At 41.7% G+C, this 21,233-nt stretch overlaps 1 protein-coding gene across 1 annotated transcript in view; it reads left to right on the forward strand.

The window, feature by feature from the left end:
• Positions 1-21,233, forward strand: part of LOC124622739 (dipeptidase 1-like) — a 231,545-nt gene that overhangs the window by 149,854 nt on the left and 60,458 nt on the right. The window contains exon 5 of the mRNA XM_047148529.1: positions 17,652-17,721. Within this exon, the coding sequence (XP_047004485.1) occupies positions 17,652-17,721 (70 nt within the window). The remainder of the gene's footprint in view (positions 1-17,651; positions 17,722-21,233) is intronic.

A 21,233-nucleotide genomic window follows, 5' to 3' on the forward strand; every position in this document is an offset into this window, starting at 1 on the left:
TAACCTTACCTTGCCGGGCACTTGCCAAGAAAAAATACGATAATCATCAGTAATTAGTCACATAAATATAATTGCAGAAATAGTCGTAAATGTGTAAATTCATCTGGAAAAATATGCACGGTCTGATGTGTAACGACAAGAAGAGCGACCTGCTAACCTTACCTTGCCGGGCACTTGCCAAGAAAAAATACGATAATCATCAATAAGTAGTCACATAAATATAATTGCTGAAATAGTCGTAAATGTGTAAATTCATCTGGAAAAATATGCACGGTCTGATGTGTAACGACAAGAAGAGCGACCTGCTAACCTTACCTTGCCGGGCACTTGCCAAGAAAAAATACGATAATCATCAATAAGTAGTCACGTGAAATAATTGCATTAGTAAATGGCATCATAGTGTGTTGAATCATACAGTGGTTTCACTCAATAAACGGTTTAATGTTTGAGATATGGTGATTGCCTTTCGATTTTCTGGTTCTCAAAGTTTCGACGTGTACAACATTGGGGTGAGGGATGCTGCGAATCCGATATGGACCTGCGTATAGAAGTTCAAATTTACTGCACTTACCTTTTAATTTGCTGGATAAATAGTGTGTACGCACTAATATTTTCTGTCCAACGTGAAAGTCTCGGCGTGTACAAACCTGTTTTTGCTGTCTTCTCCGGCGCTCTGCGGCACGTTTGATGTTGTTCAGCGCAATGTTAATTATTTCGTGGTGTCGTAGGCGACGACTTTTGGGAAATTCTATTAATTCTTTAATTTTGTTCGGTGGTTCAACGTTTTTCAGTATAACAGTCGGAGATAGCATAGTGGATTCATTTGGAATGGAATTAATTACATCTTGGAATGAGAGTATGTGTGTATCCCAATCAATATGTCTTTTGTGGCAGTATATTCGGCACAGCTTACCAATTTCCTTCATTAATCTTTCACAAGGGTTCGAAGAAGCGTGATATTTGGATATATAAATCGGAGAAATGTTTCTGGCTCGTAACATGCGTGTCCATACACTACTACGAAATTGAGATCCATTATCAGAAATTACTTTCATTACATGCCCTACATGAGATAGAAAATGTTTTACAAATGCTTTCGAAACAGTTTTAGCAGTAGCTTTGCGTAACGGAGTGAAAGTAACAAATTTTGAAGTGAGCTCAACAGCGACAAATATGTAGCAAAAACCTCTGTTAGTTCTGGGAATCGGACCAAAAATATCTACTGCGGCCATGTGTCTTAATTTCACAGGTATAATGGGATATAAAGGAGGAATATGTGAAGTGGTGTCTGATTTAGCTTTCTGGCAAATTTTACAAGACGCTAAAACTCGTCGTATACGTTTCTCCATGTTGGCAAAATAACAGTTCTGTCTCAGTATAAGAAAACATTTTCGTGCTCCGTAATGTGCGTAACTTAAATGAGTGTACCAAATTAGTTTGTTAACCAGTTCGTCAGGAATGCATAATAACCAATTGTTGCTGTCAGGATGAGAGCGGCGAAACAGAATGTCATTGCGTACAGTGTAGTGGTTTCTAATCGTAACATTATTCCTATCTTGCCAAAGCTGTTTAATTTCTTTCCACACATTGTCTTTGTTTTGTTCTTGTGCTATGTCCTGTAATGACGATGAAATAAAATTTTCAAATGCAACTTGCTGAATGTACATGACACTGAAATTTGTTTTGCAGAAGTGGGTTGCTACGTCTTGCTGATTGTTGCTGAGAGAACGCGATAGTGCGTCTGCTATAACATTTTGTGTGCCGGGAATGTGAACAATCGTAAAATTAAATTCTTGCAAATAAAGTTTCCATCTGCTTAACCTGTCGTGAGTAAATTTAGCTGAAAGCAAAAATTGTATTGCTCTGTGGTCTGTGTAGACGGTGGTATGTCTGCCATAAAGAAAGTGCCGAAATTTCGTAAAAGCCCATACAACACATAATGTTTCTAATTCTGTAACGGAATAATTTCGCTCAGCGGGTGACAAAATGCGACTTGCAAATGCGATGTTTTTAATTACTGTAGAGCCATCTTCTTCTATTTCCTGGAAAATATGTACGCCTAAAGCGGTGTTGGAACTGTCGGTAGCAATGGAAAAATTTCTAGTAAGATCGGGGTGCGATAACAGTGGAGCATTCAACAGAGCATGTTTCAGGTTCATGAATTCAGAGTGTGCTTGCTTATCCCAAGACCAAATACTGTTTTTACCTGTTAATTGACATAATCTGGGTGTGTCTAAAGCAGAGTGATGAATAAATTTACGAAAAAAATTAATTAAGCCCAAAAAACTGCGTAATTGCTTCTTCGTCGTAGGAACACTAATGTCACGTAGAGCCTGAAGTTTTTCTGGATCAGGCGCAATGCCTTCTGCTGAAATTACGTGTCCAAGAAATTTTATGGAAGTTTTGCCAAAATGCGATTTACTGAGGTTAACTGTAAGTCCTTGTGCATGAAAAGTTTGTAGCAGTTGTTCAAGAATCAGATTGTGTTCATACCAGTTAGCTTCTGCGATAAGAATGTCGTCTACGTACGTCGTGATTCTGTCTTTAATGCAAACGTGTGTCGGATGGCGTCAAAATTAATAACATTTTCGTGAACAAGATTCTGTGTGCCTAAATTATTGCTTACGTTATTGGAATATGAAACCTGTACTGTGTCTGGTCAAATTCTGTCGTACGTGCTATTATTTACGGGAGGATGCTGTGGCATTTCGACTATTTGAACTGTTCTGTTACTTCTTCCAGGCGTGTTACGCTATGGATGACACCTATTGTCTGTTTCATTCATGATAATTTGTTGTTGCTGATGTTGTTGCTGCTCATAAGATCGACTGTTATTAAATGTACGCTGAAAATTGTGCTCATCATTTTTTTACGTCTGTCATGATAGTAATTTCTATACGGCGCATTGCGATGCGAGTTGAAATAGTGTGTTGTCTGTACGTAGTTATTTCTTTGCTGCCATGCGTTACTATTTGTTGGAGCTGGGACTATACATGCACGCGGCGAAACATTAAAGTTTGGTTGACCTTGTAGACTGCATTGTTGGTTACGTATGCTAAGCGGCTGACTTTCATGCTATTGTGGTGGAAAACATCTATTGTTACCAAAAATGTGGTTGCGACTGCCGAAAATTTTGTACATACTGATGATTACGATTTTATCTGTTAATAAAGTTACGGCGGTAGTTGTCATTACGGGAGTGCCTACTGATAACTGTCACATTCGGTAAAAGTTTGTCATATCTGGTTTTCATTACATATTCTTAATCCTACGTAGAGCAATAGTTAAAGAGCAGTTTTGATAGATATAAAGGATAGTAGAAGAGAAGGCAGCAGTGCAGAAAACTAAAGATGAAACAGCACTACTACAGCTCGGGGCCCTATGCTCGCTACGGCACATATTCATTAAAGCGTAATGAATCCCCTGAGGTCATTTACGCACTGCAAATAAATTTTAGCTTTTGCGTTGCAAGCAATAGCGGTAAAATTCCAAAAGTAAATCGCTGTATTCTTGCTAATTCCAGTTTCTGCATAATACGTAATGCTGATGAAAATACAATAGCAAATTGTCGCCTCTGGTTCAAAGCTAGTTTCTGCATTACAGGTAATAGCGGTGAATGTACAAAGATAAATTGTCGTATACAGTGCAAATCGTGTACCTGTACGCTGTCATTATTAAATTCCTTACATTTTCTTACAAATGCAAATTGCTCGAAATCTACGTTCTTGTCACTCAGTTTGATAAGACGTTCAGGTTTGTGTGTGAATCTGTTCGTCTGTGTCATTTCGGATTTCAAGTTGCATAGCTTTTCAGATTTTAAGTCGCGTGGCTTTTCGGATTTTAAATCGCGTAGTTGCTGTAAATTGCTCAAATTATACGCACTGCGTGAGTCTGACACATGTTCATAAAGTGGCGTCTGTTGTGGCATGTTATTAACTGAAATGTTTTTCATCTCTGTTACTTCTTGTTGTAAATTTGATAACTTCCTACGTAACGTGTTGTTAGATGAATCGATCTCATTAATTGTCTGCTGTAAATTTTGAAATTCAGGTGTTTGGATAAATGAAACCGGTGCAGTATCGTCTGATTTATTGTCATTAGCATTTTCGATAACATCAATACGACTGGCCAATTCATCACATTTTTCAGTCAATATCTTAACCTGATCATCGGTTTTAGAATCAGACGCATTAATCTGTTTTTGCAACTTGCGCGTAGTTTCGCTCAGTTTTTTAACATCAGCTTTGATAACATCACAATCCTGTGTTAGATCTAATTGTTCGAATCTATCTGTCACTGTTTGAATATTTACTGTGTGTGTATCTGTTTTTGATTTAAGGTCAGAAATTTCATCCCGTAATTCCGCGTTCAATTGTTCTATGGTATTAATTTTGTCGGACACTGTAGTAATATTATTGTCTACATACGTCTTCGCTTTCGCGAACATTTTACGTTTGTCCTCTTGTCTTTGTGCAGTGATTGTTTCCATAACCTGACGTTTGACTTTATTTTGATCTTGAATAAATTTGCGGAAACGCGTATCACTGTTCTGTATGTGCTGATTAAAGCGCTCGTTAATCTGAGTGTTCTGCTGTTCGAATTTCGCGTCTATCTTTGCGTCCATAGTGCGCGAAAGTTCTACCGTCATTGCTCTAAACTCGTCCCGTAATTGTGCAGCTTTTTCAGAGCATTGTTTAGCGACTCCGCTAATTTCGTCTCTGAGTGTTTCTGTTGCGGCTGTTTGCATTTCTCTTAATTCTTGCGCAACAGACTTAATTTCTTCGCTATTTTTTTGAGAACAAGCCTCAATTTCTACGCGCAACTGTTCCTTAGTGTCATGGCACTGCGCGGCAACGTCTCTAATTTGTTCACAAAGCTGTCTGTTATCTTCCCTAAGTTGTTTGAAATTTTCACTCTGTTGTTTATTATCTTCCCTAAGTTGTTTGAAATTTTCACTCTGTTGTTTGATCTGCTCATTATTTTGTAGCAATATTGCCATAATTTGACCCAATGTAACATTATCTACTCCATTCTCTGTACTATTTGACGGTGTATTTGCAATTGTCCCGCTTTGTGTGACCATTTGGTCATTTTGCAACTTACAAAAAGGATTACCAGTCGGATGTACACTGTCAGACATTATTTCGGAATTAAATGAATCTGTCCTACTTTGTGTATCCTGTTCATTTTCATTAGACAAATTTGTCTGTACATTACTTGGATTTTCTAAATCGGCTGTGTTAAGCTCGGCAGCGCTCATTACTACAGACCGCTCCGCGTCATCAATTGTCGTCAAGTTAACACACGAGACAATTGAGTTCGTTTGTTCATCATTAAGGTAAAAGTCATCATTAGAGGTTGGAATGCACTGATTGTTAGTGAACGCAGGATTGTCATCATTACGCTGCGTATCACAATTACTATCGGTCACGTTGTTTAAGTCGGTAATTTCATTCACAATACTTCGCGATACACTATTCACAGTCTTTCGCGGCATTTTTGCAATAGTCACAATTATTCACAAAACAAATAAGCACAATGCAAAAGCAACACACAAATACAACAAAGCAGCAAATTGCCGTTGACCTGTAGAAAAAAGTCACAAGTTAATAAAAGCGTTGCGCCAAATCCTAATTATATCTAAGCAAACAAGAGCAGATATCTGACTGTTGTTCAAAAGACTCTCAACGAAATACGATCCTGGCAGGGTCGCCAAGTGTAACCTCCCCACCGTAATTTTAAAAGAAAGAAAATGGACAATACTTAATAGAAATGGGGAGCCAAGTGTAACCTCCCCACAAAATTTTTAAAGAAAGGACGATGCTAATTAGAAATGCTGATGGACATTGCTCTAAGCGTAACCTGCCCACAATCAAATGTACTGACAATGGCAACAAAAATGTGAAATTCGCAATCTGACTCAAATATAAATCCTTCAAAAAATTAAAGTCCATTCAGTGACAAGAAAATTCAATTAAACCGAAATATCGGTCTTTGGCCCTGTGTAAAACAAACAGAATTAAAGTCTTACCTCAGAATAAATGGATGTCACATATCTGCTCTTGTTGTTGCGCACCGCTTGGAGGAACTGCATTGCAAATAATAATATTCTCTTTTTTTGTGATTTTAGTGGAATTTTTCTTCAAAAGAAGTGGAATGAAATGGGAAGTGCAACGAAATCTTGAGTTCAATAAAAAATTAAATTTTTGAGAAAATGCTTTTGAAATAAAAAATTATTATTGGGAGACTTGTTGGAGAATAATTACAATAAATAAAATTTTTCATTATCTAATGATTATATTAATTAACAGTATACCTTATTCCTCATCTTGACCAGTGTTGCCGACCGCCTACATCACACAACCGCACTGGGCTGCTACTACTGACCGACCGCTCTGCATGACGACTACAGACTGAGTACTGCTCTCAACTAGACAGAGCTACAGACTCGCAACGACTGACTGACAGACTCGCAACGACTGAACTGACAGACTGAGCAACGACTACTGACTGACTGAGAACCGCTCGCAACACTCGCGCGGTCAAGCGCATACTCTCTGGTCACAGATGCTACAATGCCTCGCCATCGCTGCTATGTTACATACGTGTTTCAGATTGCGAAACTTATTCACAGTGTATGAATCCATTTGACACCGCCTCTGATAGGTATAGAGATAATCTATTAGTGTCACAAGAAAATTCGTGTCAGACCAGGATTCGAACTCATTCCTGGTCCAACAAAAATTTTCATGTGTCACTAATAGATCATATCTATACCTAGCACAGCTGACATCAAATGAATTTCCAATCTGTGAATAAGTTTCGCAATATTTAACACAGCTGGTGATCGTTAGAAACGTCTGTTCCTTCAGACATCCAAAATTTTAAAAAATCTGAAACTTGTTCAGCGATATTTTCTGAGTACTTTGGTTCAAGAGATCTGACATGTCTGGTGCTTCGTTATGCAGTAGTTGGATTTCATTTAATTTCTGAGCCTTGTTTATTTTTGCATCTCCACAACATTGCAAATCTGAACTGTATGCACTGTCTTGTTTGGATATAAACTTGTTCCATTCATCTGGAGTACTTGCTGTTGACAACAGTAATACCCACTTTAGTGCTGACCTTCAAACTTTCATTTGGTCCTGCTCGGATCTAACATGGGTTTGTTTTTCTGGCAGCGTAGCTTGTACATCAGCAAAGATTTACACAGCATTATGGATGGTTTTATTAATGAAGAATTTCCCAATATGCGCCTTATGTATGGGTTCACTTAATTCCATGGAAGAGCAGCAGGATGAAATGTACTTCGTGAATAAGTTCACTGAATCCAGTGGAATGGCAGCGCAGCGACGATATGCTGAGCTGTTCGTGCAATCACGTCAACTATGTGACAAAACTGTCTACGAGTTGCGGCATGGTTGTTGTTGGGGAACTCAGTCTGAAGGCTCGTTTGATCCTGCACTTTACGCTAGTCTGTGCCCTTCAAGCCTCTTCATATCTGTTCAACTACTGCAACCTACATACATTTAAACTGTATTCAGTCCTTGATGTCCCTCTATGATTTTTACTTCTACATTTCCTTCTGTTACCAAACTGACGACCCCTTTACACCATAGGATGTGTATCTTTTAGTCAAGCTGTACCATAAATTTCTTTTTTACGTAATTTGATCCAATACTTCGTCATTAGTTATGTCATTCACTCATCTGATCTTTTGTTCCATTACCCCATGTTTTGTGCTGTGCATTCTTTGTATACTATAGTCCCTCCCACTGTTGCGGAACCATATAAATCATAATTATATTACTGCCCTGTAATGATGCAGCGCTGACCATGGGTCCTGAATACCAATACACTCAGGAAATATCCCTGAACAACCTTTCACATTTGGTCACTGGAGTCGGGTTCACCCTGTGGGATTCACAATTAACAGTGAAAACTGACATGGGTGAGAGACATCTGAATACTCCTCTGTAAAGAAGAAAAGCTAGGCCTGGGCGAATCGGGATTGAATATCTGTCGTTAATCCACATTTGAATTGAAAATTTATTAAGATTACAAGGTTCCACATAAATCAGCAAACTTAAACGGATGGCCCCCAAAACAAAGAGATTTAGTTACCAATTGCTAAATTAAGAGCATTGAAAGTCAAAGATTTACGTATGATGAAATTTACCAAGTATTCTTTACATCTGTGAGCTTTTCGGGGCAAAATTACATAAATAAAATCAAACAACCCTTAAAAGCTTTTAGTAGGGCTTGATATAATGTACAAAAACTCACAGTAATACCCAACCGAACCTTAACTGGGTATATCCAGTCATATTTACAACAAATTAAAGAATGTTTTAAGAAAAGACACTTACAACAACTGTAATCAGAAATTTGAAGGTGAAGCTTCTATGTATGCAGCACCTGTAATGGTATTGCAAGCGGTTCGCACCAGGTGGTAGAAGTCGTGACATTCCACAATAACGCAGCCAAGTAGTCCGAATTAACTGTTTCTAAAAACGTATAAAAACCTAAAATTACAAACACAACACAATTAACACGCGCAATATAGCGTGGCAACAAATAGCTGAATCTCACACTCCGGGAGTTAAATTTAGGAATTACCCTTTCCTTCAATGCCACTCTATTTTATAATATAAGAAAAGACAAGTAATAAAGTTCCTTATAACAGGTGATACAACAGACAGCTACAATAAGGTAATACAATTTAGCAAGACCGGTGATACCGGTGTTAAATAAACAATGCCATTAATACTCAAAGAGTCCAGGCTGGGGCAACTCCATAAGGATGGTCCTGAAGAACAAATGAGGAGCGTTAAAAGACTCACCAAAACTTTACGCTGTCTACAAATGCAAACTGTACTGAACGTAAGATTTTATGTCCTTATCCACTTGTCTCACAAAGGACCAATGCAATAAACAGCAATCGCGGACCTTGAAGGAAGTTTTAGCATGGGAGGCTGAACCTTGTCAAACAAATGAAATGATTTAAATAGCGAGATGATAATTAGCGAGCGTCGGCTTCTCTAAGAGGTCCGTCCAGTCAAAGAGCATTACGCAAGTTAGCGCGCCTTGCAAGACACTCGGCTGGTAGAAAGTGTCGTATTTGCAATTACAATAGCGCTGTTGCACTGCTAAACGCAACAACATCATGCTCCTCGTCATGTATTACAGAAGAGACAAACATGCAGCTTGCGGTCCCGTGGTGGCACGTGGAGCATTGTGGCACAAACTGCAGTTTTCAGTGGCAGTCCTCAGGCCTCAGTGATGAAGGCCCCTCTTCGTCTGATACCACTTACTACGGCGGAACGCGGCCCAAACGCCAGTGCCGAAATCACAGCTGCCAACTCCGGACCCCAGGTGCTCCGCGCACCCCACGAGGTTCCCAACAAGACACCACGTGTGGTGGAGTGTCCACGAGAGAGCGAGCTCGCCGGGGAACTCCTAGGAGCCGCAGTGAACCTCCTCTAGGCAAAGATAAGCGCACGCGAAAGCCTGGTGCAATAGTCTGTTCGCGACACGGATCAGAGTGAAAGCAAACAACAAGAGAACCAACAACGATCCGGTAACCATGGTTCCACAAACTATCCGTTTGAGTGATAATTGCGAATGTATGGTTATGAGCCGCCGTTGACTTCACTGGAAATATTGTCCTGGTTAGCGCTGATCTACTTCACATTCAAACTTTCCGATTAGGTTGTCATCTAACACGGGTCATATTTCACTCACGATGCGTGGTTTGGGAATGTTGCATGTGTATCATAGGGTACCAGCACGTTTTGTTACTGACGTTAGACTTCACCAAATATGCCGATATGATCCAAGGCGGCTGGGTCGAGCAGGGCCTGTACCTTAGCGTCCAAGATCAGCTGATCCCGATTCCCTGAATCTTTCTGTATGCAGTAAAAGGAGTTACGTATGCAGAACTCCCGTCGATAAGGCTGAAGTACTGGATCAGTGTATTCTACAGTCCTGTCAAGATTTATAATTAATGCGGGGTTGGTTCAAAGAATCCATAACTCATTGCCGAGACAGGTACAGTGTTGCGTCCAAAACCGAGGAAGTCACATAGAACACCTGCTTCAACAGGTATGAGCGTATTATAACAAACTGCAAATTCTAACGTACTGCAGAAGTACTCCATTTCTTATAAAGGTATGCCAAGAATGAAATCTGAGCCATATTACTCGACACCTTAATAGAGCAGCTCACACACACTACCATGAAAAAAATAGTACGCCCTTTTAGATGTTGCCAATTCACTCGTATTTTGTTATTGCAACAGTGCATATGGAGTACATGAAACGATTACATACCACATATTGTCCCCTGCTGAAACACACACATTAGTACGTGGTGTAGCCTCCCTGGGCGGCAACGCAGGCGCCGAATAGAGCATCCAATCGATCATACAGATGGCGAATACTGTATTGCAATACATTATCCCATGCCTGTTCGTTCTGTTCAAGTAGTTCCGTAAGAATTGTAGGATGACGAGAGGAAACAGTCACTCCTCGTCCCATCATACCCCAAACGGGCTGGACTGGAGGCAAGTCCAGAGATTCGCGCTGGCCAGGCAAGTTGCCGCACGTCTTGCAAAACACGTAGAGCCTCTCGGGCAGCGTCCATGGGACGGCATTATCCTGTTGGAACAACACATCACCTTCCTGTTGCAAGAACGGCAAAAGAGCAGGTCTGACAACATTGGGCACATACCGAGCGCTGGCTAGCGTCCCCTCCGGAAACACCAAAGGTGAACGAGAGTTGTAGCACATCGCACCCCAGACCATAAGGCTATCTGGGTGGGTCTGATGTGTTTTGGACGAATGCGCTCTGCGAGCCGGAGCTCGATACATTTACATCCTAAGCGCCTTCGCGCAGGCAGAATCTGCTTTTACTGCTGAAGCCCACGGCGTGCCAGTCCACCTTCCAGGGGATCCTATGTCGGCACGAGTCGAGCCGTGCACGTCGACGTTGTGGCGTGTGTGGAGGACGGGCTAGAGCTGCGTGTGCCCGTAGTCACACTACTAATGACCGGTTCACAACAGTTCGTGTTGACACGTCTGGGCTCACAAGCCCTCTTATCTGTTCCGTGGTAGCTGTGCGATCTGCCACTGCTATCCTTGCAATCCGACGTTCCTAGAGGGCGTCTGTGATGCGTGGACGTCCGGAACCTCATCTACAGGTGTGACCACTGATACCAGCATCGCTCCACAACAGAGGCAGTTCGTACAACGTGTGTATCAATCCTCCGAAAGGACCATCCCGCCACTCGGAAAGCTACAATTTGATCCGTTTCAAACGCCCTCATTTGGCTGTAGGAAGCACGAGTACTTCTCTATTTAGTGGTTGCTTGCTTGCTTCATACGTTTACACTATACTGAGCCTTCTGGTTTGAGCATCCGCTACTAAAGTGTAGACACAGATGCCACTCTGGTAACTATGCCACTATGCTATCTTTTGACTGACGCCGCTGACACGATTATCAGTACATCTACTCTCCCAGGTGGTATATGGCGTCATCGGATCACAATCGATGTTGCCTTTCCAAGTGTACTAATTTTTTCCGGCGGTGTAATTTGTGATAACTAGGGCAATATTTCACTCAAAAGTCAATGGCAGCTCGCACGCACACATTCACAACCATCTTGTAGACTGTTCGATCGTGTAACGATATTTACTGGTATATTTTTGCTCCTATCATTGCATGGTTTCGCTCTTGTCAGTTTTCGTCCGTGAATACGCTGTACACGGTGTTACAAAAAGGTACGGCCAAACTTTCAGGAAACATTCCTCACACACAAAGAAAGAAAATATGTTATGTGGACATGTGTCCGGAATCGCTTACTTTCCATGTTAGAGCTCAATTTATTACTTTTCTTCAAATCACAGTAATCATGGAATGGAAACACACAGCAACAGAACGTACCAGCGTGGCTTCAAACACTTTGTTACAGGAAATGTTCAAAATGTCCTCCGTTAGCGAGGATACATGCATCCACCCTCCGTCGCATGGAATCCCTGATGCGCTGATGCAGCCTTGGAGTTTGGCGTATTGTATCACAGCCGTCCACAATACGAGCACGAAGAGTCTCTACAGTTGGTACCGGAGTCGCGTAGACAAGAGCTTTCAAATGCCCCCATAAATGAAAGTCAAGAGGGTTGAGGCGAGGAGAGCGTGGAGGCCACGGAATTGGTCCGCCTCTACCAATCCATCGGACACCGAATCTGTTGTTGAGAAGCGTACGAAAACTTCGACTGAAATGTGCAGGAGCTCCATCGGGCATGAACCACATGTTGTGTCGTACTTGTAAAGGCACATGTTCTAGCAGCACAGGTAGAGTATCCCGAATGAAATCATGATAACGTGCTCCATTGAGCGTAGGTGGACGAAACTAAAATGAGCTCTAACATGGAAATTAAGCGTTTCCGGACACATGTCCACATAACATCTTTTCTTTATTTGTGTGTGAGGAATGTTCCCTGAAAGTTTGGCCGTATCTTTTTGTAACACCCTGTATAATGATTCGCCAAAAGAATGTGTGCAGCACTTTGATAAACCAAGCCAAGAAGCCCACTTAAGATGGTACGTATCTGCGTACTGATTGAATGAACTAAGGGCTCCAGCTAACTGGTGGTACATAGCCTGGAACTCATAAATAGCAAATTCCGGGTGGTTGCAATTGAAGTGCATCTATTCACAGAGGTGCAGTGTTGTCAGTAATTATCGTATGGCACCGAAACTTGGTAGATATGCTAATGCGTTAATGTAATACCGCTTCCTGCTGAAAACTGTTGCCACCAACTGAAAATCTGGCGCTGTACATTATTTGTAGAAAGGTATGACATCAACGCTGTCATTTTACATGCCATAACGCGAGCGAACAGTACGGCTATCAAAGATGTTCGCTGTTAGTGAAACTATTTTGTGTGAATTGGCAGCAATTAAAGTGCTGCACTGAGAGAGTATCGCCGATTGACAGATCTGAGGAGAGGTACCATATCATTAGATGATTTAAAGAAGATATTCTAGAATTTCTTGTGGCACCTGGAAGAGGAAGGCGTGGAAGTTATTAACGAGACTGCTGTTGCTGCAACTAGACGTGCAGCACTCACCGCACGCAGTGTCAGTGCTCGTGCAGTGTCGAGAGAGTTGTCCATCCCATGGTCAACACTGCTGCAAGTTTTGCATTCTGTACTACACTGGTACCTGTGCAAGATGCAGACAGTGCAGCAACTGAAACCGCATGATCCGCTGCAACGTTCTGAGTTTTCGGTTTCTGGGACGGATCGACGTCGATGATATGAGGCCAGGCTATATTCTATGTAGTGATGAGACACATTTTGCAGTATGACGTACAGTGAATACACAAAACAGCCGGATTCGGGGTACTGCCAAACAGCATGTTGAACACGAAGAGCCATTGCACTCACCTTTTGTGAGTGTGTGATATGGATTCAGAAGCATCTTTATCCTCAGTATGTACTTCTTTGAAGAGAATATACCGGCGAGGGCTGTCAGGTGTAACTTCACGTACACATTTCATTGAGACCATCTTCTACAGCATGTGATTCCTGTTTTGGAAGAGCGCAGCTGTGTGGAAATCACTGTTTTTACGCAACATGGGACGACACCTCAGGTCGCTCGTGCAGTGCAACCTTCTACGAACGTGTTATCTCCAGAGGTTTTCCAGACGCGTGGCTTGCAAGACAGCTGATCTGCATCCATGTGACTTTTGGTTCAAGGGATGTCTAAAAGAACGAAGGACGCATTCGGTCTCTACTGGATCTGAAGGCCAGTGTATAGGAACACGTTTGTCAGGGCACCGGAGCTGCTGGGAGCAAAGGTTGATGACGTCGTCTTACGGATGTAGCGCCTCGTCGACGTCACCGTGCTCATATTGAACAAATTGTGTAAGCGGTGGTTAATAATAAACCCAACATCACGCCTTTCTTGTAGTTTGACCTTTCCTGTCCACGTTCTGTTCCTAATCGAATACATATGGGAACATTTCTTTACATCCCTCTTGCATTCACAGCTCCAGATTTTCACTTGGCGACCAAAATTTGAATCTTTTTTTTTTTCAACTTAAATCGGTTCTGCATTAACTCATTAGCATATTTATTAAGTTTCGCTGCCGCACGGTAATTACAGCTCACTCTCGATCTACGTGAGTAGCTGGTCTTTAATTATAAAGACCAGGTGAAAAAAACTTCACAATTTTTAGTTTTTAAATTGATTTTGGGTGGTGGGAGCGTTGTTTTGATGGGGGTGGGATTTTAACCAGTGTTTGTTTTATTCTCATTGCAAGAAATTTTACAGTACCAGATCATATACGAATACAGCGATCCCTTGCTCTCAACCTCTTGCAATAATTAACTTCAGATATCAAATCACAAACAAGAAGAAGCACAAAAATTACTCACCTCTCAGTAATAAAATAATCTGATCTCCAGAGTAGGCAATAACAGTATAAAGTAGAAACTCATCCTTATTACATTTTACTTCTGCCCACAAATGACTTCACAAGACGATACCGAAATACAACACCAATTCGTTTAATGCCTCACTAGAATGATCTGCAGTCAACTATTACCATCACCCTCACATCCTCGACGGACGACAGGACAACACAATGTATAAGCATATATAACGTGTATAAGCATATATAACGTACTATAAAAACGTCAAGCAAATGCAGTAACAAGCAGCAGGTACAACGACTTATCGCTAATACGTACCTCAAAAATGGCTCTGAGCACTAGGGGACTTAACTTCTGAGGTCATCAGTCCCCTAGAACATAGACCTACTTAAACCTAAGTAACCTAAGGACTTCATACACATCCATGCCCGAGGCAGGATTCGAACCTGCGACCGTAGCGGTCGCGACGTTCCAGACTCTGTCGCCTACAACAGCTCGGCCACCCCTGCCGGCCTAATACATAGCTACTGCCTCACTGTGTGTTAATATTCAAAACAATAATGGCGCATTCAGATAGCACCATGGCCATACTGTGCAAAAACGCCTGATGATATTCATCACAACCTCGCCGTGCTTCTTCCCAACAAGAAACAATACCAAGCCAACCTCATCGATGTACACGCACAAGACTGCTCTCTATATCGGTCGGTCAAAACAGGAAATGTGCACCAACTGCAATTATGGCACATGTACAGGGTGTTTCCGTAAGAGCATGCAAAAATTTGACAAGGCATAGAGGATGGTCCACTGAACAATTTGAGGTAGGGAACCTGGGGTCGGAGAAGCCAGCTTAAGGAGGTAAGATGAATAAAATCACATTACTGAGTACTTTACATTTAAATTGGTTACAGTTAACAGCAAGTACCATCACTGACACAATTAACTTACCATTTGTAGTGTATGTTACAAAATGTGCTGAAACTGAAGGCTTCAACGCAAGGACGACATCGGCGAACTAGTGTCTGACGCTCCCTGACAAATAAACCCTTGCGGTCTCGAATCACATCAGAGGTAGCTACAATTCTGGCAGCTAATTCCATCTCCGTATGCACTGGGGTCTCGTAAGCAGGTGACATTAGGTAGCCCCAGAGCAAATAATCGAGGGGAGTGATGCCAGGGGACGTCGCAGGCCTGAGGAGATAACAGCATTGAGGTGGTTGAGGACATCCACACTGAAGTTAGGCGATGCACCGTCGTGTTGTATCCACATCCTCCCACGAACAGACCAGGGTGCGTGGTCCAACAACTCAGGTAGAAGTCTTTGCATGAACCTCAGGTACAGGTGGCCATTCGCACTTCCTAGTAAACGGGCTCGTTCTCCTTGTTTCCTTGAAGGAAATAGACAATGTACATGTAAATAAACAGCACTGTACATACAGACTTGTATGCATGTTAGTTGTAAATATGCTGGAAAACTGTAATGCTAGATAAAGCGGTAGATAAATTTACTTCCATATCTTCTTAAGCTGGCTTCTCCGACCCCAGGTTCCCTGCCTCAAATTGCTCAGTGGAGCAGTCTCTATGCCCTGTTATATTTTTGCATGATCTTACGCAAACAATCCGTATGAACATGGCGATCTATACAAAATTGCCAATCGCTTCCTCATAGTGACCCCAAAGCCGCCTTGCAGATTATGTGGTCAGTTCAGTTGAGTACTTCCAACTGCATAACTGCATTCGTGGCAGTTTCTTGGTCCAGTCACTCTGACGCCATTCAAGGCCCCAGTGCCTACCCACTACTTGTGAGCCCATGTCCAGAGCGACCTCCAATGCTGGCTCAAATCGACGTCGCCACTTCCGGCAGCACTGCAGACTGCTCAGTGGTGTGCTGTCCTGCCACTCCGAGGCTCGATGTGGTGCGGCGTCTACCAACGTGTGACCCTCATTAGCAAGACCATCCGGTTGCATGGGGGTATAAATGAGCCACTAAATTTAAAAATCGGGTATCAAACATTTCATAAGGAAAAACTAGCAATGAGAGAAAACCACAATTGCTGGTTTAGGTAATGTTGTGTACATAGTTCTGCATAGTCAGTGCGTGCACAACTTTCCCACTAGAGCGCGCCCCGCTAAGCACAACAGCGCAGGCGCAGCGCTCGTCCGTCTCCGCACTATGAGATGGCACTGCCATAGAGACGGACCAAATTCTGCTTCCGCCGATCCGCGGTATTAATATGTAACGCAGCCAATGAGATTGCTGCTAATGTAGAACCTTTTCTCCTCGCGGATCACACTTGCGCAGTGATACCTGAACGCACGAGGTATTATAATGAGTGTACAGACCTCCTATTAATCAGTCTGCATTTGTCTGCAACAGTCTGTACGAGTTCTACATTTGTCTGTACCAGTCTATAGTCAAGCTTCAGTCTGCGCCTAATACAATTACAATATTCCTGTTCATAGCCATGAAGATAAATGTGTAGACACTTTTGGCAAGTATCAGAGATATATGTGAGAATGTACCAATACCAAAGGAACTTCAGATTGTCAATTGTAAATAGCATCCAGAACCAAGTTAATCAATTTTTATGCTTGTTCTTATTTTAATAAATGTGTGTGAAAATTAATCAAGTTCTGCTTAAAGTTGGTCACCGTCAATCTGCTACTCTAAGTGTGCAAGTGGCATTTCTATCGTCTGACCTAACGTCAGAAGATAAACACGCCACGATAAGACCACGAGACATATTGCTGACACTCGCCTACTTCGTTAGAGTGACAAGTGAAATAATCTGATGGTGTGTGTACTCAAGGTCTTACAGTGCGCATACCACAGGTAAGCTAAACATTCAATGCAAGAGTAGTAGATGCCGTCTGCCTACTCACAAAATTCACAACTGCTTCACACTTCCTTTAGACAAGCTACAACTAACATACACTAGTGCCCATTAGCTGTATATAAAAATTTGTTTGAGTTTGTAATTTAGTATTTTACTCTTCGCTGTATTTAATTTCTTTAATTTTTTAAACGGATTACCTAGTGATTTATATAGTATGAGGCTGAAGAGAACCAAAAAAAAAAAAGAAACAATTTTCTTTACAGCTGTGCTCCCATTAGGTGGTATGCCCAGTGTATGTGAAATCATAATTTTTCTTATTCTGCATTGTGTAGATGGTAACTTCTGGGCCCAGAAGTAATTCTGACTCTTTGTTAGGGCAGACTGCTCCATAGTTGACGAGCCTGGGAGGATACCAATCCTGGGAGGCCTCTCGAGCTTTGGGAAGGTAAGTTAACGCCATGCTGAAATTTTATACGTAATATTCCAGTAACTAATTTATTCTTCAGCAGAATCTTCTCCTGCCTGATATCACTTCCTGCAGTACCGTTCATATACAATCTGCTTATGAAAATCTCACTTTATGTCTGTGTCACAGTATTAGTGAATTATTTTCTTGCAGTATGGTTCCACAGTATCTATAATTTTTTAAAGGATGCCACCTTACTTTCAGATGTAAAATTCTACTTTGCGATTAAGCCACTTTCAGACCTAAGGTTTTTACATATAGGTTTACGTTAGACCTAAGATACATCTAGGTTTCAAAATACAATGCTTGAAAATGCCTTAATGCAGAAATTCCAATCACAAAATAAAATTCTAACCTTTGAAAGAAAGATAAAACCCTTAAAACAACAATATTAGTGAACGCTTTCTGTATAACTAACAGCAGGTGACAGTTTAATTTGCCATTAAACGTTTAATAAGTATTAAACAATAAATCATTATTGTTCAATCAGCGAGCTCTGAGCAAGTGCCACAAGCTAGGGGACGAGGCAACCTGCAGTTGACTAGTAGTGATCTCAACAGGAAAAGGGTGAAACACTTTTTGCCTTGCTAAATAATACAAATACTGACAAAAACAGAAAATATTACTCCATGAATCCCCAGCCCATTTTTTTTTTCAAACTTTGTGCCGGTTATAATCACATAACGCCTATTAAATGACTGAACTTTGTTCCATTCAGAACTGATGCCAATCTTTGAAATCAGCATGAGATGTGACCAGCACTTGCTTAAATATACTCTTGCATTCACTATCATAAGGAAGCAAACAGCTCAGGAACGTCAACTTGTGGAACTTGTTATCGTTTCTGAAAAACAACCTGTGTCTGTTCATCAATATTACTGGCTGGACGATAGTGTGAATGCGTACGTCTGTCCTTCGCATATCTTACATGATCTATTGTTAACAAATCAGAATGCTGGCCAAGACAGCGAAGGACCCGTACATTCATCAATGCACTTGTGGTGTGATCTGCAGTATGGGATTTCCCATCATCCTACTAGAATATGCCATATGGAACTCTGGGTGTAGAGGCTGTGATAATGGTTTACACCATCTTTCCATATTCGTGACCATTCGGCTCCCCTTCAATAATTACGAAATGAGTCTTCCTGCCAAATCCGATAGTCCCTAGGCCATGATCCAGGAGTTGGAGAGGCATGGGACTCTAGAATCGCTGCTTCCTGTGACCAGTTAAAGACACTTCGTCGTCTACTGGACTGCCATGAACAGTGTCGGGTCTGATTGCTGAACACGTTGAAGAGTCAATGTCACCGTTGGCGCTGGCTCTACTCTATGCAAGCCTCTGTTATCTGTTCAGTGATGTCAACAGCGAAAAAGGCGTAGCAACTCTTATATCTCAACCCAGCTTCCAGTAATCTTCTCCTGGTGGATAGTAGTGACAGCCTCTGCCCGGATTTCACCTGTTGCCATGCTCCTACTCGTCGGAGCCAGGAGAATAATCATAACCTTTCCATCTCGTAGTCTTCCTGGATGGACCTCTACTTACACGATGCTCCTATGTCCCTCGTTCTAATGATTCGACCTTTCCCAAAGTCAGAAATATGACAGCAAGCTATACACACACACACACGCAATGAGCATTTGTGTTGCGTACTCCATCTCAAAAGTGTCAGTAAGATATCAAATAGCCATCACGTAGTCATCGGTTGGTATCTGTAGAGCTGATTTTAACATTAAACATTTTGAAAACCTATATTTAAATCATATTATATAGCTCTTTATCAATTGATTTTACTCAATATTTTAGCAACATTGCCTCACCTTGGCCTGATCAATTGCACAACGCAAGGCAGATCTGTTTCTGTTCCCAGGAAGCGTCTCAGAAAAAGCACAAAGTACTAATAGGAAACAATGCTAAATAATTTATTGACAAGCCGTTGTTCGCGCTGTTGTGCTAAAACATTCATGTACAAATACAAGATGTTTCAAAAACACCTCATACCAAAACAAGAAAAAAGTCTATATAAACAAATGTACGAAAGTCCTTTGTTTTTCGAGTTATTAGTGTTAGTTTATAGGTTATTGGCGCTCATCAACACATAAACCCACAATAAATGCTCGAGACGTCCTCCAGTTAGTTCTAAACATAGATGAACTTTTATAGTCAGGAAATGTCGTAGCCTTTGAAACATTCTCTGGTGATTTCGAACGGTTACGCAAGTTTCTATGACATGCCGATGTGCAGTTTCTATATTGTGGTAGTCTGGTACATATACCAGTTGCGTAAAGTAGCCCCAGACATAATGATCCAAAGGACTGATGTCGGAGAACGAGCAGATCACAGAACTGGTCCTCCTCTCCCTATCCATCCGTCATGGTGGATACCAGTCGGTGCATCTCGAAGAGGCTGAAATGCGCTGCAGCTCCATCATGCACAGACGACATGTGTCCTCTTATTCGCAGAGGCACTTCTTCTAGTTGCTGTTGTGGAATATTCTGAATAAAATTGCAGTAGACAGCACCTGTAAGACATGCTGGGCAAACGCATGGCCATACCACATAGTCACCTACAATACCAGCCCTCACGTGAAACTGAAGCTGAGATCCAGCCTGCACTGTAGCGGGACGGCTGCTATCGGCCCATGTCTGCCTGCTCCCAAAGTGAATACACTGCCATGTAGGAAATGAGCATTTTCAGCTGGTACATGTACCCAATGGACACTTTGAAGACAGAGGGGTGAGGAGTGTAAATAAGTCTCCCCAGCAACACAAGGCCACATGGGATTCAATGAACACATGACGACATAGATAAGTGAAGTTGTTGCGTTGTATATGGAAAGCCGTTAAACGTCAACTTTCATGAAGAACTCGAAAACGAAGGATTTTCAGAAACATGTCTAATGAACTTCTGTTATTGTTTGGTGCAAGGAACATGTCCGCAGAATTTGTGAAAGTATTTTTGGAACACCCTATATATCGCCTAAGTAACGTGTCTGTCCTAAGTCTTGAACGCATTTTCTCTTGCGGTACGACATATATTTTGGATTTAGCTTTAGCAGTACGCAGCTGGAGTCAGCCCAAATAAATATCGGTCATCAGGTCGTTCATTCGACTCTCAACGTCGACGGAAAGCGGAAGTTTGAATCCCGTTGCAAGCAAAACGATTTTTAAGGCGGAAATTTACCTGCCGGGTTAATAGAGTGCTCCCAGGTTATTTCCCGCGTTTTACTGTCCGTGTTAATACATATCAACGAAACGAATATTGCACTAGACTAATCTGTGACTGCTCTACCCAAAGGGCACAAAAACTCCGGTTTAAATTCGTTTTGTTTATAACGGGAAACAAACGGACGTTTATCGCCGATATCAGGCGTCGCATGAAACACGTGATGACCATTATTTGCTTGGACTGACTATGCCTAGATATCGCAAAAACTAAATTGCAAGTATCTGACGAGACACCAGAGAAAATGTGCCTGACGACTCTTAGG

The sequence above is a fragment of the Schistocerca americana genome, chromosome 7 (genome assembly GCF_021461395.2).
Source record: "Schistocerca americana isolate TAMUIC-IGC-003095 chromosome 7, iqSchAmer2.1, whole genome shotgun sequence".
Classification (NCBI taxonomy): domain Eukaryota; kingdom Metazoa; phylum Arthropoda; class Insecta; order Orthoptera; family Acrididae; genus Schistocerca; species Schistocerca americana.